General features: G+C 40.9%; 1 protein-coding gene across 5 annotated transcripts in view; it reads right to left on the reverse strand.

Annotated features, from left to right (window-relative positions):
• Positions 1-778: 778 nt before the first annotated feature.
• Positions 779-25776, reverse strand: part of LOC127468434 (glypican-5-like) — a 407170-nt gene continuing 382172 nt past the window's right edge. For all 5 annotated transcript variants that reach the window (XM_051781578.1, XM_051781576.1, XM_051781575.1 and 2 more), the window contains one exon: positions 779-9112. In XM_051781578.1, the coding sequence (XP_051637538.1) occupies positions 8913-9112 (200 nt within the window). In that variant the 3' untranslated portion in view covers positions 779-8912. The remainder of the gene's footprint in view (positions 9113-25776) is intronic.

Here is a 25776-nt window from a genome sequence, read left to right on the forward strand (position 1 = left end):
AGCATTTTGAAAAAAAATCAAAGAAAGCTGGAATCACGGATGCTTTAGGAGGCAACGCTCAAACCATCATGCCAATAGAAAAAAAAAATGAGTAAGAAAAAAGTAGGTAGGTAGATAGCAGGTACAGAATCACGTAAACATAATAAAAGAACAATTTGTTCATTTTACTATTGTGGTTCAGTGGTCTGTCCTATAATTTTCATTCAAACCATTTGAGAATACTGTAAGAGTTGCTCCTAAGTACCACCAAAACAAGAAATAAAAAAAGAAAAACCAGTAAATGTCTTTCCCACCAACTTCTAAGCAGGAAAAAAACAGCTGTTTTGACAGAGCAGTGAAGAGAAGCTCATGAAAATCAGCTTCAGGAAATGCTTATAAGAGCAAAGGTCTCTCCTGAGTTACTTTAGATAGAAGCACAACCAAAATAATCAGCATTTGACAAAAAAACACCAAAAGAAGAAAAACCACAAAGTTCTAACTAACAAGTGATGAGCATACTAAGCTAACAGCAGGGAGTTTCCTTTTGCTAGTACACTGGCCTATAAGAAGACAGAGAAGTACTGTGCTCCCAATCAAAATCAGGGGAGAGGCTTTTAATATGGCACAGTTATTGCAAGACCTTAGTCAATGGAGAACTTGAATCTGATTGTCTATGTAGGAATGGAAGTTCAGTGAAAAAGTCCCACCTGTTGAGGGTGGTGTGCTGGCCTTTACCCAGGAGACTGCTACAAGCATTGCATCTCTTCAGTGATATTAAGAGCTCCCAGGAGAGCAGATAGGCATTTTACATCTCACTGTGTTAATTGCAAGAAAGAAAAGGAGAGCAAGACAGTAGTTACAAGCTGCAGAAACAGACCTTTTTTTTTTTTGCCAGACTATGACCAAAATATTACAAGTTCCTCAGCAGTTCTCAAAGTCTGCACTCTTTATTCAAAGCATCATCTGACCAGATTAAGATTTCACAGGCTTTGTAACTTACATCACAGATGATGGAAAACATTCAGAAAAAAAAGAAAAATTTTAACAGATGACAATAATTAATTTCCTGCTGTGGATTACTTGTTTTTATTCCCAATCACAGTCTTTTACAAAACAGGCTGTTTAGCTTTTCAGTGTAGCCTTGTTCTTCTTCTAAGACACTGTTTTCAGACTGGTTTTTTAAAATTGCCTTTATTGTATCCAATGCTGAAAACAAACTGAAGAAAATTGACAAATTTATTCAATAAAAATATAAGCAGATATACTGCAAATAAAGCATGTGCTTGGGAAATAGAAATATGTGTTAGAGCTTGTGTACAGCTTAGGGCAAAACCAATCTATTTTGCAACTTAAAATACCCAAGATGCAACTAATGTAAGATACAAATGGAGCAGCCTAGTATTTCCTGTAAAATAAAATGAACTAAAACAGACTAGGAGGCCATAAACTAGTTATTTAAAAAGCTAAATGGCAAAGCAGATATTTTACTAGAATTTCTATCCCAGTGCACTGTAAACATTCATACTGTATTTGTTCTGATACCAAAGTACAGTAAGAGGTTGTTTTATGCAAGGTTAAGTATACTACCTTCCATTTTTATTCTAATATGGCTCCATATTAGAGGGATCCAATAAACATTTTCTGTAGTATTGTTGCTCTATTAGGCTGATCCCATATGCAACTGCACTGTTTTGGGAGTAGGTTTCAACTCTATTGTTCATACCTAATGCAAAAGCTCAAATATGTGAATTAAATGCACTTTCTCATTTTTCAATGAGACCCCCACCGAATGTCTTACTGCTTTCTTCACTGCTTTGGGCACTTGTCCACAACTTTTGCCTGTAAATGATTTGTCATCTGTGAACTACAAACTGTAGCTTTTCTCAAGTCCCCAAAAAGAGCTAAGGAGTAGACATGCTCTTTCATGACAAGCAGGCAAACTCTTACACAGGCACCAAAACCAACCCCGCTAAGGGGATTCTGTGTCTTTGTGAGGCCCAACATCCCCCTTTGGTTTCCTTCCAAGTTGGATATTTAGCATAATATAAAATACTGTTTGTTTCTGCTCAGGAGGAAATTTTATTTCTTCTCTATAGAATATCAGGCTACAGTAACTCACAAATTGTCCTTTTGCTAATCTGGAAACTCACAGGTAATTTGACGTGGAACTGAACCCAAAGATACACAGGCTCCGAGGCAGAACACAGCTGCTTGCTCTGTAAGCTCCTCTAAAAACATCAAAGCCACAATCAGTTCTTTCAACTGAGTCTCTCTTAGTTTCTGAGGCCAGTTTAAGACCTGGATTCTATATCTTATCATGAAGCAGAAAAATCAGACTTGATCTGCCTCAAGGCCTGATCTGTATCAGCAAACCTCCTCTACGAAAGAATTTCTACCCTAGGAGATACTCGCAGAATGAACATCTCCTTGTAGTCCCTGTTACAAGGTGTGGAACCAGCTGCTTCTGGAGAAGGGCCCTGCTGTGCCCCTGGAAAGGGAAAATGCCAGAAGACTTAAGGCATCCCATGTGTCACAGGTTTGCTTTTCAGGTGTAACAATACCACCTGATCAGTGGCTGGGGCAATGTAAAACTGCAATGAAAATTTTGTAATCACTGCAGGTACACCTGATTTTTCTGCATCTGGAAAAAGATGGGCAGAAATTTGCATTCTTGGGCTAGATAATATGCTGTGGTAAATGTTCCTCATTGAGCTGAAAACAAAGGAGCTAACACTGATTCGCAGGAGCTGAGGATCTGCTGCAACATTTTATACCCTAAGAAAAGTCTCTTATTTTGATTTCCCAATCTAATATGTGTGGAGGTTGTAAATATTTTATATTGGCATTATTGTTTGAGAGTTATTTTCAGTTCTCCTTTTTAGAAAGATCAAATCATCTTCCTCGATATTCTGTGCACTTAAATAGAAAATTACCACTTACTGAGGAGCTTGCTTACAGATTCACTTACAGAAACTTACAGATTGAAGCAATCTAGTTTAATTTCCACAAGTTTAATACAGCACCCTCAACATTCCAGCACAGCAATGCTTCTGATAACCTGATTAGTAGAACTGTATATGCATTTATAGAAATGTGAAAGTTACACTAAGATCTATATTCTTGAAGTCTCATTGCTTTCCTTTCTCATCACTGAATAAAACAGGCTACAAATCTGGGATATTGTACTTAATTATGGGAAAGAGGTATCAGACTACTTTTATTTTAACTGTATTAAAAATGTCAGTAACTACTCTAGGTGCAATAGCCTAAAAGCCTAGCTTAGCTCATAAACCCAGAAGATGTATGAAAACACACTTCCCCTGAAAAGGAATTTTTACAACTGTGTATTTACAAGGAGTTCACAAAACTAGCAATGCATTCATTTTTCAGATGAAGTGTCCATAGCCTGTAGAATAATTCAAACAGGTGCTAATTAGGTGTACAGAAAGGCCAATGAGAATAATTTATATGTCCCCCTGCAACAGAAAAAAACCCTGAATAAATGTTAATTGCTTATATTATGCAACGAATTATTTTAAGATGGCACTAAATTAGCTGCAAATATAATTACAAAGTACTGGGTAATTTACTAAAGATTAATTGAAATGATTAAGTGCAAACAGCATAATTTTGCAAGGTAGTATTAATATTTTGTGCATGGAAAAAAAAAGACCAACGTCGTTGTTAGAGGGTATTTAATGAAGTACTTCATGCACATCATGAAAGCATGAGTGGCCTCTCTTTGATGTGCCCTTCTCTCAAAGGGGTATGACATGATTTCCATGGGGGGAAATCAATCTAGTGTTGATAATGAGAATTACCAATTTTTAAATGTAGGATCCTTTTCTGAGTTTATTGTCTATTTATTACAATCTCTTGGCTAGCATTTATTTTTGGTGGCTTAATATTTAATACAATTCAATTGTAGTTATCTAGAGAGTGACAGTGGAAACAAGAAGAGAATTCAGTATTGGGAATAATTCTAGACTTCTGAGGAAATGGGAAGAAGACCTTCTTGTGTTCTTTTTGACTAGCACGTCTGAGCAATAATGACATTGACTCTAAGACGTTTCAGTTTTCATTAACACACAGGCCATATGCCATTGCAAGAAGCACTAGAGCAGTGAAATGCTATAAAATGAAAACAACTGCCTCAGATGTTTGGCCAGTCGTAACACTAAGCACTTATGGTACTGTGATGGTCAATGTGCAGGACAGAGAATGTGTCCTACTTCTACAGAGTTGAGTCTACCCATGTCCAGAGACATGGGGAAAACATCTCTATCAATTAATTCCCACTTAAAAAAAAATGGGTAGACTACTTATTGATTTTCAATAAAAGGTTGAAATCCCACTGACACCATGCAAGTTAGGAAATTTCAACTGTAATTTCAGCTTAAACCTCAAATTTTGTTTAATGTGAAGAGTCCAATTCAGGAACATAGGAACTTTCTGGATTTTTGTCCTACTCAGTAGGATGTGTTTCATCCCCTTTCACTTGAACACATCTTGCTTGACACTAATAGTGTGCAATACTGAATAAGAATAGCTCAGCGAATCTGGGCAAAAAGGCTCAATTACCATTAAAATCAAGTCTGTGCACAACAATCATTAGGACAATATTGAGAAGACTCAGGATTAGAGAGTCAAATTTAAAATTATGATACACATCGCAGTCTTGGTATCAAAAGGAAATAGGGATACATTAAATACAGATCTGATTTAAGAGATCAGAGAGATGTGAATCTCACAGGCAGATTCCCATACACAGAGCCTCTGAAGCCAATGCAGCTGGACAGTATTACTTGTGTTGCTCTTATCAAGCTCTGACAGACATTTGCACCTCAAAAGGCTCATTACTGCAAGATCAGAATCACAGTTCCTCATGCAATGACAAAGTACCTGGTGCGCCAGAAAACAGAGCATAACACTGGCAATGTGCAAGGCAGAAAAAAATGCAAGGTTGAAAATGAGAGGCCAGACTGTGTAAAGCATCTAAATTGCAAAATCCAGTCCAGTTCCTAGCAGATGTCTGTGGAGTTGCCTGAAAGTGCAAGCTCTAGATTCTGTGTTGCTCTTTGCCTGGCCAGTCTCCATGAGCTGATTTGGAGAGGTGTAAGAGCCACCTGAAATCAGCTGAGAACACCTGTCTCAGGGCCTCCGAGAGGGCAGCTGGACGTGGCCATGCACTGGCCCCTGCAGCCACCCACATCTCTGAGCACCCAGATTCACTCTTCCCTCACACTTCCACAGCCAGGAAGGGGACTAGTGACACACAGACCTCCTGAACCTCTTACAGGAACCTGGTGTAACACAGAGCCCCAGGAGCAGTGAAACACTAAGAACTGACACTACAGTAGTTTCGTCTGATCTGGTAAGAAGCCTCCATCGCTATCAACAGAAAATTGCAGATTGATTTTACTCACAAGTGTATGACAGCAGTTACCGTCCAACGCTGGCATTCACAAATGCGGGCACAGCAAAATATTAAAAGGAAGTCACAGCAAAACAATAAACAATCAAAAATACAACTCATAACTGTTAGGCAAGGCTACAGCAATGCTCTTAGACTGGTACCTTCTTTGACACTGAGATTACATAGACAAGTTGAAAAGTACTTTGAATTTAGACCTTTGTAATTGCATCATAATTACAGTGTTCTGGATAACAAAATAAGGTTTTGTAAACCAGGTATCTTATTCATCTGAAAAGGATGTCCTTTATCTGACACAGACAGTTGGTTTTGCTTTTCCTGATATAGATGTCTTGTTTGATGGAAAACATTCATTTTAAATATGTAAATGCAACTGATCCTGGGGAAAAAAATTATAAACCATTAGTAGAAATACACTGCATTGCCCTTAAAAACTGCGCCACTTTTGATACACATATTTCATGCTGGTTTGACCAGTACTCTTCTTACAGTGTAAAATGTATTAGTGTGAAATGTATTAATTGATGTGGAGTCCTCTTTCCTCATTCTGCAACAATTTGTGTCTATTAAAACATTGGTTGAATCCAAAGAAATGAGTTGATTCTCTCTCATCCCAAGGTCTGAACCTGTTCTGTTTTGTTACAGAAACTTTAAAAGGGTTCTCTTGTTTAGCTTGAGAGGTGAGTGCTACATCATACAAATACTTGCCAGCCAACTTCCAAATTCAAACACTTGATTTTTCAGAGGTTTCTGTTTGGCAAGATTATGACCTTTAGCAGCAACAAATAATCCCTTGGGTGAGTTATTCCATCCATGACTCCTGCAGGGTTTCTGCAGCTGCCTCTGCTGCAGCTGAACACGAGTGGGATCACCACTGAAAATCTTTCACAGAACACACCTCAGAAAGACACTTAACTCTGGGTATTCAAGTTCCCTCTCTGAAGGTGAGAAAAACTGAAAACTCTAAGCTTCACAGCTGAAATCTGGCAGGATCAGAGCCCAGCCCCGAAACCTCTGTCCATAGGAATCCTGACAGTGTGCAAATGTGGGTGCACCTGTTTGAATGGTGACTGAGCATCTCAAGTGTGAGAACACTAAATTAGGAGTCAGGTTCACAAGCATCAGACATGAATTGCTCCAGTGAAACCACAGTGGTTGGTGTTACCCCAGGAGCAGGTGGTGTCAGCACCTGAGAAGTACATCTCTGTGTGTACACACAGGGCAGCCTCTCCAACAACAGCCATCACAACACACCCTTTAGGACTGCAAGGCATTACAGAGTTCTGTCACTGTACAAATGACACAACTTGCACACCTCCTCAGGTACCACAGCACTTTTCCAAAGGGTACTGAAAATGAATACAAGAAGCAGCATTTTTAATTATGGTTCCATGGACTGGTGCAGCTCACAAACCCTGGAAAACACAGGACAGCCATTTCAGTACTTTTGGGAAAACTAACTTTCACTGATCTGACTGGGAAGCCCTGATTAGAGATAGTAATATCCTTATCATTTTGAAAAATTAGAATTAAAATACAAAATACTTCATGTTAATGTAAGTACCTTTTCCATTTTATCTACTTGTTTCAACATTAAAATGCAATTATCTTTTAGAAAACTTAGCTGCTGCCGCTTTAGAGACACTGCTTTCTCAGCTGGGTGTGTCCACGGTTCTGATCATACCTTTACATTGGCAAATATGATCTAAGAGCCCAAATTAGAAATCGGACTCAAGCCCCACCTTTGCAAATGTAACTAGACAAGTTCACTAATACTGTCTGAAAACAAAGTGTAGCGAGCCTTTGTTCATTTATTGTATGCTTATTGTGAATTATTGCCACTTTGTAATAACATCCAGCAGCAGCACTGGCACACGGCACCTTCTTTAAGTCAGGCTTTTATAATCAAAGTTGTCAATAAAAAGCCTGAAGCTGGTTAGTAAGATACAGGGTTCTTCTTTTGAGTAACGTCAGTGACTGTGTAACTCCAAGTATCGAAGAGATGTTTTACAAAAAAATGAAGGCAAGTGTTTTACATCAAATCTTACAAAACTGTACATAATAATAGTCTGCAACATGAAAATGGCCATTAAACTGTTGTAATAGATATGAAATGTAGTAACAATTCGAATGTTTCATATATTTATCATATTAATCACTGTATTCAACAGTTGTGTTTGTATACATATATTCAATGGCACTGTAAACAGTTGTTGGAAAACACACATTAACTCTTAACTCATTAGAAGTTATTACAGTACTTTTTCATCCGAAAACTTAAAACACATCAATGTATCATTGATTAAAAAACAAAGCCTTGTAATATAATAATGCACATTTGACATTTTCTAAGGTAGCAATCAAGATGAGGCAAAACAGAGAATGTTCTAGATTTCAGTGTGTTTTACATTTACACCTAACGTGATACAAAATTTTAAACATTAAATGTAATTAAATAATACACAGTTTATGAAACAGTTGACTTCAGGGACCCATACTGCACAAAATCTAGTTAGAGTCTAATGGGAGTTCCCAATAATTTATATCGCTGGGATCTTTATGGAAAACTTGAGTTGGTATGTAACATCATATAGGCAAAGTAAGTTTGAACTGAATTACCTTTTTTTTCCCTCTGTACAGAGCTGCATTCAAGTGGATAAAACATTATTATGTTTATTTATGTTTCCCTTTGCTGGACATTCATCCAATAAGCCTTGAACATACGCTTAAGCATTTGTTAATGACATTCTGTGGGGCAGGGAAACTCCCTATCTATATCCCTCAGTAAACAAAGTGGTTCTATTTGTTTCCATAATTAAGGCAACTATACTGATATATTAGACACACCATACACTTTTATGTTGCTTCCTACAATCTAAATAGTAAGAGTGAAAAGAAGTTTCAAACATGCTTTGAACTTCTTGATCACTCAGGAATTTCATCAAGCCGGTAGAGAGTACTTCACCTGCTCTAGTGGGAGATGTTGCTGCTCATAGCAGGGGTATTGGGACTAGATGATCTTTAAGGTCCATTCCAACCCCTTAACATTCTATGAACTGTAGACACAGCTTGTTAGCTGTTCACTGAAAACATAAAGTATGGATTGGCTTGAATTTGAAGACTGACCATTCATATAACTTATCAGAAAAATTAAACAAACAAAACCAGCCAGTCAAATTCTAGCAAATGAAATCGATAAAAGCAGTAACACACCCATACATAGTTTCTGTGTTTTCCATTACTTCTACTCCATAACTTAAGCTACTCAGATCCTTGTCACCATCCCCTCTGTATCGTGGGTGGGCTTTGCCAAAGGCTATCTCCAGATATTGTAAGTGATGACATTTGGTATCTGCCAACTCCAGCACAGCATTTCATATTTATTCTAACATACCACATAAACTAGAGAACCATTTAGTTTTGTTTTCTGTTGGGTAAGGCTGCAGGTATAAATGACAGTGAACAGAAGCAGTAGCACAATGGCTGCAAGGCAACACAGCTACAGCAGACAACGCCACAGAACTGCCAGTGCTGCTAAAACAAGGGAGGGGCTCAGGGCTGGGCTGCTCCCACTTCCATTTACACTGTGTTTGGAGGATGACTTGACAGTGCTTCTGGTGGTTGTGGTGTCAATCTTTTTCACAGTTGGTTTTGGTTCGTTTCTGTTCTCTGGATGGGTTTTCTTGTCCTTGAGTATATCTGAAAACACAAAAGTAAATGTAAGATTAATCACAAATCTTTTAAACAGGGGTTTTAAGTTCTGTTGCTGGAACGTGTTGTATACTCACTCTGAACAACTGAAATGTGTATAGAGAGTGATGGGGCACTTGCACTAATGTTGCATTTGGACCCAGTGTGGCTCCTCTGTCCTCAGCACCCACCGCTCTGCTCAACAAGTCTTTTCTGACCGCCCGGCTCTACTTGGCTACTCACAGACACTGAGCAGAATAACAGGTATTCTGCATTGCAGTGGCTGCTCTCAGAGCCTGACCTTCTCTCACAAAAAGTACCTTCGGTTTCACCTGGGATGGGAACTGTCTCATGCTTTAAAACACCATGTTACAACTGAGTGGTTTAGTAACAGATCCCAGTGAAGCAACCGCCAAGCTGGTGAGATGGTGCCGGAGGAGACTGGAAAGCATATGGACTTAACAGAATCATAGAATGGTTTGGGTTGGACGGGACCTTAAAGATCTAGTTCCAACACCCTGCCACGGGCAGAGGTGCCAACTGCTATCCCAGGTTGCTCTGAGCCCCATCCAACGTTGCCTTGGAACACTTACAGGGATGAGGCAGCCACAGCTTCTCTGGGCAACCTATTAGGGTGCCTCAGCACCCTCTGAGTAAAGAACTTCTTCCTAGGATCTAAACTAATATTTCCTCTTTTTGTTTCAAATCATTACGCCTTGCCCTATCTGCCCGTGTAAAAAGTTGCTCCCCCTCCTTTTTGTAAGTCCCCTTCCAGATGCATTTTGGGGCAATTCCACCCATTTTTATATAAAAGACTGGATTCAGAAGAAAGTAGGAGTAGTTCTTTATTGTAAAAACATGGATTTTTTTTTTTTAATGACAAAAGGATTAGTCTCCAGTTATCTAAACATTCCCAAGCTATTTGCAAGTATTACCGAGATCATATTGCCCTTGAACCCTCTCACTGGCATTGTGGAGAATGAAAAAAACCCACTATATCATCTGCTGAAGGGATGATGATTTTACAGTCAGTTTGTAAAAACACACCTGAGTTTTTGGTAAAAAACAAATGCCTACCTGGAAGAATTTATAATTAACAATAAATGTTCAAGTCCAAGCTTAAAGGATTTCTGATACTAATGAAAGCAGTGCACATACACAAGAAAGCAAAAGGCACAGATTTGTAATGCAGATGAAAAAACAGTCCAATCTTAAAATAAAAACCCTGAATCACAGAAGCAAGCTCCTGGCAGAAATTGGAAAGATGGAAAGTACTCCAGAAATGCAAATGCAATCTGAGATCATTGTCTGCATGTCACTAGTTCTGAACAACCATCAATAAATTCACTTGATAATAAAAATGAGCTATTGTATTGGGAAAGCACACATTGTCCTTCTGCCAGAATAAATTGCAAAAGAAATGCAATGGATTCCTCCATTTTATCATAATATCAACATTAATCCCAGAGGAATGTGTGACTCCTAGACCTCACTCAAGAGGGACTGCAGGGAAGGGACACTGGTTGGCAAGGGATACAGTGAAAAAAGGGTAGTCTAACAGTGCACTCCAAATTCCTTATGGCAAAACGTGTCCCTAGCTCCTCTTTGATTCCAACCTGCAATGGAGCTAACAGAAAGGAGGGGGAGGAAAAACCATGCTCCAAATGTTTAGAAAATATCAGTATTCTGAGGACATTTAAAGAAAAATGGACAACCTTCAGACTGTCATTAAAGTAAATTAAGAATAAATCATGGAAATAGGTGTGTTCTGACACTGCCTAGAGTCCTTTCCATCACTGTCATTCTCCTTTGCAACTGCAGTAAAGGTGTTATTTCTCTGCTGCCTCTTATATCATCCTAGCCTGCTGACTTCAGCTCTCTGGGGCCAGCTGATTAAATTAAGACCTCACTCAGGTAAATCTATTCCCCTCTTTGGGCTGGCCATGTCCAGCATTGTAACTTGATTGGCATCTATAAATCGGGCAGACTGAAATGTATTAATTTGTTTATTTTCTTACTATTGACTTAACAAAAAATCTAAGGTAAGATTTAATGCTATCAGAGAGGTTGTTGGTTTTTAAAAGCTTTCCTCTCAGTGACTGCTTAATGCACTGCATAACAAGTGTTAAATAATACATTAGAAAACTCTGCCTTTATCTTTTCCAGGGAAAGGACCACATTCTGAATTCTCTCTCTGTCTTCACAGCAGAGTATCTTCCGATGCTATTCATGGCCAATTCTAATCTGGCATCTAATTGTGCAAACCTGGAATTTTATTTAAAATGTTCTGTTTTCTCCTTTCTTAAAACTAAATAAAAATAGCCCAACTTCTAGTCAAAATCTTTTTCAATCCTATATTTATTTTTTAAGGCCCAAATTTTAGCAGTGTAAAGAATTCCAGTTTCCTCAGAGTTCCTGTTGCTTACTCACTCCAGGATTTTGGCTGAGAAACTCTGAGTTAAATGAGTTTTTCCCCTTAAATCTTTTTCTGAGTCAGATATAGGTAAAGTTCAGTCTACTGCTGACATTCAGAAGGCAAAAAATAGTGATCATGCTGGGAAAAAATAAAGTGTCAGTGTGACGACTAGCACAGAAATGAAACTCCAGTCTCAACAAAGCGAACCCCAGATGTTCAGCACTCATGAATGCAGCCCAGAGAGTATGACTTCATAAAAACAACCAGCCAAATCCCACAGCTTTGGTTTGTTCTAGTATTTACTTTCTGCATTTTAAAGGCTTTATGGTTCCCAATTAGAAGCTTTCTCCATAGCTAGAAACTTCCTTTCACCATCAGTCCCTCTCTCCTTCCCAGAAATGGAGTGGTTAAAATCTCTGAAGGCGCCAGCTAACCTCAGGCTGACACATGTGATGGCCTTTTGGATGCTGGCAGATGAATATTATTCTATGCTGTTTATTTATCACTGCAATGTGATGGTGACACAGCCACTGCAGTAGCTACTGTGCTGTTCCTCATCCAGGCTCCCAGTGCGAATATTCAAATCCTGCCAAAAAGGATACTTAGTGAAGGCAGCTGACTGCCAAAGCAGCCTTTTGGGGCTCTTGCTGAGGACAAAGTCTGTTGAGTCAGAGTTCCTCCAGGCCCCGTGATTACTCTGAGCACAGGGAACAACAGCTCAGCTAGTCCAGGGGATTGAGTCCACTTCCTCAGCTGAACTTTCATCTGTGTTAACTGCTGTTAAACTAATATCTTGACAGTATAAACAAAGCACATAATAAAAATTACTTGACCCCACTGTTTAGAGCATTCAGGATTATCTTCACCTCAAAGATCTAACCACAGATTGCTACCCAGTAATGCATGTGCTGTTCTGACAGCACTAAACTACTCATAAATACTTACATGGATCAATACCATTCCTCAGAGAGGCCAGCTTAGGATGAAAGGGAGATCAAAACTGTCACTGTCATCTAATTTAGGAACAGGAAACCTCCCCTATAGTGAGGGCTGAGCATGCCTTTCAAATGCATTTGTTGAGTCCTACATTAAAGCACACCTTAATCTTAGCCAGTAATGCTACAGGGGTGAAACAACATGATTATTTTTTAGATTATTACCAGGTTATCTGACACAAGTTCAAGTCATATTGACACCTCAGCTGTTAGCTCCCCCCTCCTAGGCCAAATGATTTGCAGTTTGCTACTGCTAGGAATTATCAAATATGTAATTATTTCTTGGTGTACTTGCATACTGTTGCTCTCTAAAGAACAGTATCAGCAAGGTCTGCTTTAAACTATTTATGTTTCTGATGGTCCTGCCAAGGGATGACCAAATTCAGCTACTTAACAGAAACCTCTTTCCATTGTTGTCCTTCTCTTGACCTGACTTGAGTTCAGCCCTTTCTCTGGGACTGTAAACAATCAGTGTGAGGGAGCCTTTCCCTGCAAAGATCTGCCAGTGCCACTGGACCCTCCTCATCTCCTGAGACATGCCCAGCACTGTCTCCATTGTGATGAAGCATAAATGCAAGGACTCCCTGCTGCAGACAGAGAAAGTACTTGTGGAGCAAAGGAAAAGAGCAGGAAGGGAAGGGCAGGTGAATTGGCTGATCTCCCACCGAGGAAGCGGGATCAGTTTTGGAGAAACCTGTATTTGAGCTGTCCCAGCACCCTTAAGATCCAGCCCTTGTTGCCCTCCCCGTCACACCGAGCAGAGGGTCTCTGGCAGACCCTGCTTTGTAGAGCAGTGCCAAGGCACCAGTGCCTGGAGAAGAACCTGCTGGGGCCCCAGTACTTGCTCCTCCACCACTGCCATTGTCACTGACCAACAGCTGTGCTGCCTGCATCCATCTAAGGCTACAGACCTTCTTACCAGAAAAGTGTACAGCCCCTGCCAGGGGATGCTGAATAAAAACAAACCAGAGAGGTCTGCCAGACTAGTCTTGTAAATGTTAATTACAGCAGCCTGGTTTCTAATGGAGTGGTGCACTGACAGCAGCAAATCCATGCTCATCAATCCACCATGCCCATATCAAAGTGGGGATTCTGAACACGTTTCCATCAGTTTTACACCACGAGCTGCTAGGGAGAACTTCCAACCCAGCTATTTGGGGAGACGAAAGAAGGGGAGACTGTTTATTTCTGCTTTCCCACATTAATTACATCAAGTCAGGCCTGTCTATTTCTTCCTAGACTTTCATGCAAACACCATGCTTTGAAAAGACAGAATGTCAGCATCTACGATAGCAAATTAATGCCTTGGTCTTGAATGCCTAATCATGGTTGTAATGATACTCATAATGCAGGTCTAAAGTGAACTGGTCAGCACCTGCAGTTCTCTCCACACTGGAACTCAGTTGCTTGATAAATTTCCCTTCGATCACAGGCTTGGGTTTGGCTGACAGCTTCATAAGAGAATTAAAGCTAGGTGCAACTTGGTGGAACAGGCTCTTCAATTACAGTAGATGCTGCAGTGTTATTATTAGCTTTTTATCACCCCTGGTAGCAAAAGCTGAAATTACTTTTACATATTCAAAGGAAGAAGCTCTGAAACAAAACAATGCTGTCGCCATAAAACGTACCAACAATTTCCAGATAATCCATTATCCTGACATTAAGACCAGCACCAATTATTTCCAGTTACAGCTGCAGCAGAGAAATGGAAACGGGAATGTGAGAACTCCTGAGGTGTGATAACTTGTGATACAATTCTCCAAATTCTGGAGTCTGTTATTGTCCACTATATAATACCAGTCAGTAAAAAGTGGGTGTAATATATCCCTTTTGGAGTTAGCAGAAGGAAATAATGAACAGCTCTGCAGTCTCCCATGTATGTACTGTTCTACCATTTTCTATTTCAGCCTGAGAATATGGTGTCCATAGAAGCCTTTTCCCCACACACCTTCTTACGGAAACTTGGTGTTAGGAGGAAAAAAACCATTTAATCAGAAAATGGAAGAAATACCAACTGCATAGGTCACCCTCCCCACTTAACTCCTGAGTGGCATTAGGTTCAGGTCAGCCTCTCCAGAAGAGCTGGGGGACAAGATTATTGGGGTCAACTGATGTGTTCTGAAGATCTTTCTGTTTCTCTTTTTAAGGAGCGAGTGAGTGAAGTTGGCCTTGAGGGGAGAGTCATAAATTGGGACTAGGATTATCTAGGTCCAGATTTTAATTCTGCATTAAACTCTGTGTGATCTCTGGCAGATTACCTCTCCTGTCGACCAGTGTGAGAACTACTTTATTTCCTGCATTTTTTGTGCATTTTGGATGCAAATTCTTCATCCTGAGAAGAACCACACCCACTCTCTTCAAGAAATAACATTGGTTGGAACTTTCAGAACTAAAGTCATATGCAACAAAGGAAAAAAAAAGCAATAATAAAAGCAGGAACAACTGTGAGACAATTTGAGATTTCAGGTACCTAGAAGCCAAACTTACACGAAAAAGCAGCTCCTTCCCCCATTATCAAACAATCTTTTGCTCTATATGCACTTGAATGCAATATATACATTTATACAGAGAACAGGACATACTCTAAGGAAACCTGTCACTGTATGTGTTTGTCTTTCGATACAGAGCTGCCATAGCAAACGCTGCATGATTTTCAGGAGCCACAATAAAACTGCATTAGTTCTGAGGGCTAAAAAGTAAACCTGCACATATAACTGCCTCAGCTCCTGCCACGGTAAATGTCAACATAAAACAATTCATCTTTTCCTTGGGAAGAAATAACCTAACAAACCTTGTGTGATTCAGCAGTACTTCCATTAATGAATCAGTCATTTGCAAGAAAAGATTTTGTCATTTTGTTTACACTAATACAGGACTTATTCAAATGCAGACAAGCTGAAAGTATAAGCTTAAAACATGCCAAACATCTTTTACATTTCCTGGAAACATCTGTTTTTAGTCTAGTCCTAGGCACATGTTTGTGGTTGCAATGTTTAAGCTTGTTTAGTTTGCCAGATACCTCGTACATAGTGCAGCACAGCTGATATGATATCCTGAAACACAGCATGGAAGTATCTGTAAAACATGATGTTCCCAGTAAATCTGTTCAACATTCATTGTAACTTTCTTGTAATAAAAGAAACAACTAAAAAGCTCTGTGACTGCGTTCTGCCACCACCGTGTGCTGCAATTAATTATTTAAGTTTAGAAATTCTGTACATGCCTCACTAGTAATATCATGAAGACTGAGAGCGATCCTGATATCACATGCCTGACATGCTCAAAACTCCTATTAAACTTAATGGGAGTTTGGGGGGATGTGAGGAATGCAGGGCTGACCTTTATGGTTAAAGATGAATGTGTGCTCTAGACTTCAAAGATTAGGTGCCCCTGCCAGTTTGCAGTGTGTAAATGATCAGCACGCCAAGTGCTGAAGGCATCTGCTAAATATCACGCCACGGCTCAAAGTTGTAATTAAGAAAAATATAAACTGGCTCAAGGAAGAAAAATATTAGTAATAATTGAAAATGCTTTGGTTGTTGCTTTTGTCCTGGTGATCTCATTAGTTTTGGTTACAGAAACAGTTCTTATACTGGCTGACGTGGGGCGTGCTTTGTTTGTGCTCTCCAACCCACATCTTTCCCAGTTAAATTTCATTGCTCAATACAAAGGTCAAATCGAAGACTTAATTAAATTGTATATGGGGAAACTATAAACTTATTTTGGAAGGGAGTATGAAAACATTTGAAGCCATCCCAACTCCTCTTCCCCAGACACTCCTTAATTTCTCGAGAAGAAAAGGAGCATGTGCTGTTGGCACTCTTTTCCCTAAGGGGAAACTGCACCTTCTCTTGCTTAAAAATTTCTGTGTTTCAAATATCCAGCATTTTCATTAACTGCTAATTGTATTTGCAATTGACATTTGTAATGAGGATTTTAATTTAGCTCTGCAGCTCTAAACAGACAAAGCTCCATTTTGTGAAAGGCCTGAAAATGATGTTATAGCAGCAGTAGTGTCAGTTCAACTTACAGCAAGGATTTGCACTTCATCTGCCAAAAATAAATACTACTACCCATCTCCTTCAAATTGGGCACATGTCTCTCAGCCCTCAGGCCTAGAACTGAAAAGCAGTACTGAAAACTTCCCAGGTCATATCCAAGAAGCTTGTACAGTTTCTTCATGCCACAGGAAGACATCATAAAGCTTAAGAGTAAGGTCAGGCCTGAGTAGGTTACAACCTGTGCACTGGCAGCACCAATCCCCAGGGAAGTTTAGGCTTCCATGTGCCAGGCTAGCTGCCCAAACTGGGTGTTTATGCACCACTGAGATTCTCAGAGTTCCCATTCAGCTGCTGCCCAGCCCTAGGGGCGTAATGATTCCCTAGATCTTTTGGTCTCCATCTCCAAAAGCCCTCCAATGTGATTGTTTCTGCAGCTCACTGCACACACAAGCCCTGGGGTGTGTGGTGGAGGCGGAGGATAGCCTGCAGGTCTGCTCTTTCTTGGCCAGATCAGGCTTGTGGGATCACACCAAATGGTAAGGGAGCAGAGAGGTATCTGCCAGCTGGGGCAGCAGTTAAACTGTGCACCCATGAGAGTTGATGGTCTAGGCTCAGATCCTTCCTGCAGGTGATTTTGAGAGGGTGCTTGAACCCAGGTCTCTCATGCCCTGTCCATCAGAGAAGGTACACAGGGACAGGTGTTTCTCAGACTGAAGCAGGCTCTGCTCTAACTACCTGGGTTTACCCTGGCAGCAAACTGGCCCAAAACACACTGGAAAGAATGACTCAAATTAAGTAACAGGGTGCCAGGTAAAAGAGAAGAGACAACAGAAACTGCTCTGTCCCACTGCATGAGGTCTCTTCATACCTCCCCAAGGGGCAGGAAGATGGACTGCTCACTGCTTAGGAAGCCACCCTCTCACATTTTAGCATAAACAGATGTCATATCCATAGGGAGTGAGAAGGAGAAAATAAACCACAGCACAGCTGCCCTTCCACCTAAGAGCTGTGACTCAGGGCAGAGCCCTTGTAGCTCAGCTGCCTTTGAAGCAAGGCAGGGGGCATTCAACACATGCACTGTGGGCAGCTCCAGCAAATCCCCGAGTGGAATAACCACAAACATGGCATCAACCTCCAGCATGGTAGGTACAGAAAAATAATCACAAGCATCTCTAAGAGACGTCTGAAATGTTCTTTTCACCCTGCAAAAATGCTGCTCTCATCCTTCCTTATTCTTTAAAAGCTGGTCAAATTCTTCCAGTTATTCCCATTGCTCCCTAAGGAACTTGTGCAGACAAGACTCCTGCTGCAAGATTCTGAAGTCACCAGAACCCAACGGCAACAGTGAGGATTTAAAATGTTCCTTGTATTTCTGTTATATCTTGAGCAGAGACAGAACGTTATACTAAAAATTTCAGAAAGAGATTGTGGTGGGGGGAAACAGTTTTTCCCTCTGAAGTTATAAAATGGTAAAACCCCAGGGGGTGGTGACCCTTGAAGTTTTGAGGTTTTAGCCAATGAGCGCTTCTGCAAAATATAAACATATCACAAGCAGAACGGAAGAGAAGGTTAGTTGTAGTGGTTGTTAGAAGAAGCAGCCAAGTGTAGGAGCCACGAGGAGAAACAGCAGCAGCCCCACTGGAGGCTGGGCTCCCCCAGCCCCCAGCGGGGGGGCTGCAGGGACTTGGAACAGTGTTAGACTGAGCTAAGTGCCTGTAGCTAGAAAGCTGAAGGAGTTTTCTCCACTTTGAGTGAGCAGAGACAGAGCAGCAGCAGAAGCAGCGTCCAGAGATTGTGGCTAAGAGCCAAGAGATAACTGAAGAAGCAGCAACAAACATGCAGTCAAGAAGACACATAGATGTCTAATGAAGAGAGAGCAGGACTAAGCTCTAAACAGAGTTTTGGGGGTAAGAACTGAACCAGACCCCCCAAAACCCTTTTGAGACCCCTCTTAATTTGGGGTGGTGGACTCCTACTGGATGGAAGTCCTAAAATGCAACATGCAGCACCGGAGAGAGAGGAGCTGAAAAGCTCAAAGACGTCCTGGAGCCAGACAGGATGGTCAGACGGAATGCGAAGGGGGTGACCTTGCCCCCCCCTCCGCTGCTGCCAGGCTGGCAGTTTTGAGACAGAGCACAGGAGCTCTGGTAGAACTCTTGAGGCAAAGACTATCAACTGAAAGCTACCCGAGACATTCTGATTCAGAGTTAAATCCCCTGAGGAAGGGACTTTCACGAAGATGCCCCTGCACTTCGTGATATGCCCGTGGTGAAGCGAGTTTTGTCCCTGCTGGCAGTCCACGGGTGAGACCTTCGCTTGGAGTCGAAGGGCCGAGAGGGGTGAAAGGAGACCCCCTTGTGTGTACTGAAAAGAGATCCAGCTACAACAATCCAGTTACAGCTGTTGCATAGAAGAAGAGAACCTGCTGCCTTAGAGACACTGCTGCTCTGAGAGTGGAAAGGGATCTTTTCCTTCTTCCCTCCTGGACTTTTATTTGGAGGGGAGAAGAGATTTGATCCATTGTAAATACTTATGTCATGGTAGAGATAGGTAAGATTGTATATAATGTATTGTAGTATTTATTTGTACAGTCACTGTGATATATATTCCCTTTCCCCCATTTGAGTCTTGTGTGGTGTCTGGAAAACCCATCTCACTGGGTTGAGATGTGGGAGGGGGCTTGGACTAGAGAATTGGATTTTAGGGTTCTCAAACCATGACAAGATTCTAATAGAATATAATAATAACTGATGTTTAACTACAGATTAAACATTGAAATAACTTAAATATAGACATCACCTAATTTCTTTTAATCTAATAACAAAAAAGGTTTAGTTATAATGCCAAAGGATAGTTCTGGTCCTTAGATCAATCAGTAGGAAACATTTGTTTGTTGAATCTTTCCAGTATTTCATTTTAGTCAGAATTGAAATGAAAAGAATCTGTGGCAAGATATTATCCTGGATTAATCATTTTAGACTGAATATCAAGAGTAGTTAGAGAAAAACATCACAGCATTAGGTTGCTTCAGCTCTGGCATGGGAAGTTTAAATTAGTCTTTTCTGCTGCTCTACTTTGGCAACTCTTCAGCACATCCGCTATTTCCCACTGCTGGTTTATCCAGCCAGCCAGAACCCAGCTCTATCACAGCTGACAGCTATTGACAGAGAGGATGATTAGAGCCATCACTCTGCCGAGTATCTGCAGCAAGAGGAACATGTCTCATGTGAAAACACTGAACGGCTTAAAAGCATTATCTTATTAGTAGCATGCAGAGAAACTGATGAACCCTTATCATGTTCAGCAGGATAACAAATACCAAATCAACACAAATGGAAAGGAGACATACAACCAGAGGGGAAAAAAATAAACTTTCCTAATAAAATGTCTTACAAAACGAAGCACCAGCCATTATTAGCTTATGCATAAGGCTACATCCCATCAGCGTTCAGGAGAAAATTAAAGGAAGGAAATTCCTGTTTGGAGCTGGCAATGATTCCATTCCCCAGTTCTGTTTTGGGAGGGTATGAACTGCTCCCTTCAGTTTTCACGGAGTCACCTACATCAAAAGCACCAGAGTGAATTTAGCTAGTCTACTAACATTACAGACTGAGGGCTACAAATGTTCCCCCTTTCGCAGGGTAACTCAACTTGACATTGGCCAGGGTTCTCCTACTTAGCCATGAGGAAAAAAAAACTTCTGCCATTAGCCACACATGAGATAAAAACCCCTTGAGGTATTAACTTCATCATGAGAATGTTAAAAACACCATTCGAGAGTGATGAACCCTGCACTAGAACTCAAAGGTCTGCAGCTTTTAACCGGCTTCTCTCTAAAGCACTGATGTGCTAAGCTTGACTGCCCAGGTGACACTAGTGACAAAGCTCAAGGCCCTTCTACAGGCACCTGCAGCACAGATCCACCAGATCACACTGAGGGGCTGAGTGGTGGTAAGAAAATGTATTTGTTTTTGAGGAGGAGAAAGCTGGAGAGCGTGAAAGCAGCAGTGCTGAAAGCGAGTGGAGAACAATGGGGGACTCCAGACCAGAGAACTGAATGGACTTGAATGACCAGGAAGGACCATCTCTGCTGTTTCTTCACAGAATTGGAATGAACATATACAGAACACTTCTGAGGTGACTGAGCATGCAGCTTGATTTCCATGTGTTTACAGCCAGCCAAAGAAGCTTTGACAGGCACTCTGTCCACTCTGCGATTCATCAGTTATTGCTGTTTCTTTCTGTCACAAGGGCTCCAATAGGAAAAAAGCCCACTGGAAGTTCACGAGAGCTGACACCATGGGCTGCAATGGATCTGTTGACACTGCTGCAGTCTATTATGCAAATATACATCAGTGGTCTTTGTAAAACATAAATTATGTAAATATCCATTTAGAGATTCTTCAAAATGCAGATTAGTTGCCTGATGTTTGGAGACAATTAAGATCTCGGATGTGAACCTGTGCTCAGGGACTGCCTGTGGATGTTTAGGCCTAGCAAACCTTACACTGCATGCAGATTCTACCTTGGCATGACAGACTTTTGCAGTAAAAGTCAACTGTGTTATAATCTACTTAAGCCACATACCACTGACACCACAGGTTATAAGAGATCCTTCAATTTACTATTACAGCAGTGCTTCAAAAGATCCCATTTGGAATTCAGATGTGCACTTTGTTCATTTGGGATTATAATGGGTTTTTCTTTTTAATTAAGACTTTGTATATTAATTAACACCTGCCAAACATCCACATGTCTGCATGAAGCCATGTGGCTCATCCTTCTGTGGGGGGAAGGGTTTGAGTCCTGGTTCTCCATCCCTGCAATCCTGTTCCTGGCCCTGGGTGAAAGCTGGGTCAAAGCCAAAACATAACCAGCATAGACAAACAGGACGTTGGGCTTGACCACAAGCTTGACACAGTAGGTATAGGCTGATTCCTCGGGACTTCCACTCAGGAATTAGATCAAAGAGTGTCGTGGTTTAATCCCAGTTGGCAACTAAGTACTACACAGCTACTGGTGCACTCCCCCTCTCCCTACCTCTGTGGGAGGAGAATCAGGGAAAAAAGAAGTAAATCTCACAGGTGGAAAGAAGAACAGTTCAATGATTGAAACAAAATAAAATATGCTAATACTAAGAATAATAATTGTAATGAAAAGGAGAGAAACAAGTGATGCATAACATAGTTGTTCCCCACCTGCTGGTGAGTGCCCAGCCCGTCCCCGAGCAGTGACTGGCACCTTGTGGTAACTCACTGAGTTTATATACTGGGCTTGGGTTCTATGGGATGGAATATCCCTCTGGACAGTTCAGGTGTCCCATCCATGCTCCCCCCCAGCTCCTTGTGCACTTTGTCACCGGCAGAGCATGGGAAACAGAAGTCCTTGACTCAGTGTAAGCTCTGTTTAACAGCAACTAAAACACTAGTGTGTTATCAACGTTATTCTCATACTAAATTTAAACCACAGCACTGTACCAGCTACTAGGAAGAAAATTAACTCTATTCCAACTGAAAACAGGACAAGCAGTTAGATTACTTTTTCATTTTTTTTTTTTTTTAGAGCATACTAAGCATTTTGGATTGGTCTCAAAAGAATCTAGGCCAAGTAATATATCATCTGCTGGAAAAGAAAACATCATAGACTATCTACCTGGGTAAACAACTTGGAGAAACTAGGTTTTCAGGAGTAGTAAACTCAACATCTGTTGGACTTCATTAAATTCTTGTTGAACTTGAGATGGGTAAAATTAACCTTTATACCTCAACAGCGTTCCTCCTGCTTGAAGTAGCTGAATCAAAGCAGCTTACGAAGGGCACCTTTCTACTTTATAACTTCAAAGAACATTTATTGAGAGATAGCATGTAAGGATCACATAATTGAAGCCAGCTGATGGAGAAAGCACTGCATACTGTGCTAGCCAGGGAAAAACACCTAATTTAAGGATAGATTAGAGATCTGAAGCAAAGTTCACAAAGACTGGTGTGTTACAAAGCAGAGGTAACAGCTTCCCAGACTGGCACAGACTGTGCAAGGTGAATGGAAGAGTCTTTCTAATCACTGCTGGTGAGTAGCATTCTCTGAGCCATGAACCATAAAAGACCAGGGAGCTCAGAAGACAATTTGCATCCATTCAGTTTTCTTTACTGGCCCGTGTAGGCTTTTCAGGACATGGACAGCAACTTCAGTGAACCTACAGTAGCCAAAGTCATGATCTTGACTGGGGCATTCATGCACTACTGTCAAATCAATAATGTGAAGATATAAACTTTGATAATTAAAGGACAGCAAAGAACAACAGTGGACATTTTTTATTCAATTAAACCCCAACATTTACTGGTATCTAGAACAGTTACCAAGCTACCAGCCACTTATAAGGTTGCAATCGAATCTTAAACTAGAAACCCCACAGATTTATAGCCCTTTAGTTACAAATTCAAAGTAATTAGAAGAGATAGAACTAATCATTTCACTGAATCTTCTCCAACCGATATGTGCTGAGATATGCACTAAACTACATCCCACTCTCACTGACCTGGAACACTCAAGCAATACAGGCTACTGACATCTTCAAAGCAAGACAAGACAGGCTGTTGTAACAGGAAACAGAGCTACTCCTGTGATATGTAACCCAGCCACAAGAACCCCTAAGTTCTGACACGGCAGAGATATTGTGAGATGAGACCTAGCAACACGCAGAGCATTTATTTTCTAGCTATGGCTTGGGAGAAGAAAAGGCAGGAGAAGATACAATCTCATATCTGTTTTTCTGCAACAAATTGTTGCACCTCACTGAATATCAAAAGGCAGTTTAGTTCTGCCATTGATAGTAAATGAAAAAAAAAATCACTGTGGAGTGACAGCGGTCACGCAAGTCTATGCAACTCTAATGAAAGTCTAAAATCATAGTTCTCCTGTAGAATACCAATCCTTGTTTGTGTACATTTCTTCTCCCACCCCACATTTCCACCAGTTTCTGTTAAAAAAATCAGAATCAAACTGCTTGACTTATGACTTACACCAAGGTGAGTTTGAAACCAAACTGAGGTTTGATCTGGACTTTACTAACACTAACCACTTACACAGCGATACTTTTTGGGGATAGTTTTTGCTTAAAATTGACATCTGTCAGAAAGAAAAAATTTTACCAAACTGCCTCCAACTAGTGTGGCAGAGCATGGACAGGCAGGAGAAGAGGTGGCCACACACAGCTCAGTCAGGTGTCCTCTGTTTAGCCAGACAGGAAAAGGAGAGGCACAGGATGGTGGGATGGAGCACAGGGTGACAATCAAGAGAACAAAACCTCCATTTGCACTGAAAGGGGCAGGGACGTGAAGGGCCACAATAACAGTTCATCATCAGTGGAAGTGAAAAACAGGTACCCAGTGATAAATGATTCAGGGTGGCAGAGGACACTACAAAGCCTGAGGTATGAAATACTTTCTCTGCCTTGGCTTTGCTAACAAGACAATTGCTCAGGTTCCTGTGGCTGAGTCTGGGGAGTGAAGATTACCAGGGGAAGAGGAAAACCAAATTAGGGACTGCGTGTTGGCATTGGAATGAGGGCCACTATTAGGGCTACACAGGCAGTTGTCTATGGGAAGCTGTAAAAGTCTCTCAGTGAAGGTATTAAAAACCAGACTATGCCCACTGGAACGGTTTTGGCAGAGCTGACTCAGGCTTGGTACACTAATCCACACTAGAGAAGCTTCTTCATCACTGTTTTCAGTCTTCTGATGATCTACTCATTTTGATGACTCTACTCCATGTGAAAAGCAAACAAAAACAAAGTATTCAATCAGTCTGTGACTAAATTTGTAACTATCTATAAAAACCGAGGGTGAACATCTTGTAAAAGGAATATACACTGGCAGCTATTGCTGATGAAGTGCTATCGATAGGCATTAAAGCTGTAAATGGCAAGGTGTTGGCAAAGTGAGAGGAATTGCTGCAGAAAGTAAAAAGCCAATCTGTATGATGAACAGAGTGTACGTAAAGTACAGCAAATTACCAGACACACAGACATGAGAGTACAGAGGCATGGGAGCTGATTAAGAAGTCCTTGTGAAGAAATCTTGAAGGCTGGCCAGTTCCTCCTAATTCTCTGGCACCCATTCCAGCCGCTCAGCTCGTGAAAAGAGCACTGTCTGTCATGTGAGCATACACGTACTCAAGTATTACAGGGAGATGATGGATGCGCAATGCCATGGCAAATGGCTGCTTGGAACTGCCATCCCCCTTTCAGAACAATCCTGCTTTTCAAAGCCTCAGTACTCTTGGATAAATGCCAAAAAGGGAGACTTGAAAGGCCCAGCTCCCGAATTCCTCAGTGAGGAATAAACCGGGCGTGTGGCTGGATGTACTGTGCGTCACTGGCACCTTGAGTGTGTGACATTTAGAGGCTCTGCTGCTGGGGTTTTACTTGCTGAACACCTTACCCTGTACATTTGTAACCTGAGAGGGAGGTGATAGCCATAAGACCTCAGAAGCCCAAGAGCTACTGATTTTTCTTAAAGCCAGGAGCCTGATTTTTACTTATTTTTCACTTCTTAGGTTTCCTCAAGACATTTCTTTTTCTGATTTCTTTTTAATTAAATGCAATGAAACCTTGCTCTCTAACCCGCTAAGAAGAGAAAAAATAAATTATTTTCTGGACAAGAGTCACAGAATTGTTTAGGATGGAAAAGACCTTTAACATCATGAAGTCCAACTGCTAACCCAGTACTTCAAAGTCCACCACGAAATTGTGTCCCTAAGCTCTGGGACAGGAGCTTGGACTAGATGACCTTTACAGAGGTCCCTTCCAACACTAGCTATTCTATGATTCTATGAAAATATGGATCATTTGAGGTTTGTTTCCAATACTGTTAATAAAGCGTTGTGCCAGGGAAAAATGAATTGTAACTGGACTGAATTTGATATAACAGAGTTGAGCTTGGCTCAAAGGGACTGATTAAGCTTGGTGTTTTTATTGGAAGGCTATTCTCTGCTTTACCTCCTATCCAGGAAAACTCCAAGACAGCAGAATCAGAAACATGACTAAAAGTCTGATTTACATGCCCATTTGAAAATTACCAGTGCTTTAATTCTTCTTTTTTATGAGACAGTCTGCTTTAAATGAAAGCTGAGTAGGAAGAGGTAGTCTGCTTAAAAATTCTTTAGCGGCCTTTCGCTTACCTATTGAAAAGGAAAGACTCCCTTCAAATTACAAACATGACTGCTTTAATTGAGGAATCTGGGTGCTGCAGTAATGAAAATAAT

This window comes from Manacus candei, unplaced genomic scaffold (genome assembly GCF_025592945.1).
Source record: "Manacus candei isolate 608988 ecotype Guabito, Panama unplaced genomic scaffold, ASM2559294v1 h1tg000015l, whole genome shotgun sequence".
Classification (NCBI taxonomy): domain Eukaryota; kingdom Metazoa; phylum Chordata; class Aves; order Passeriformes; family Pipridae; genus Manacus; species Manacus candei.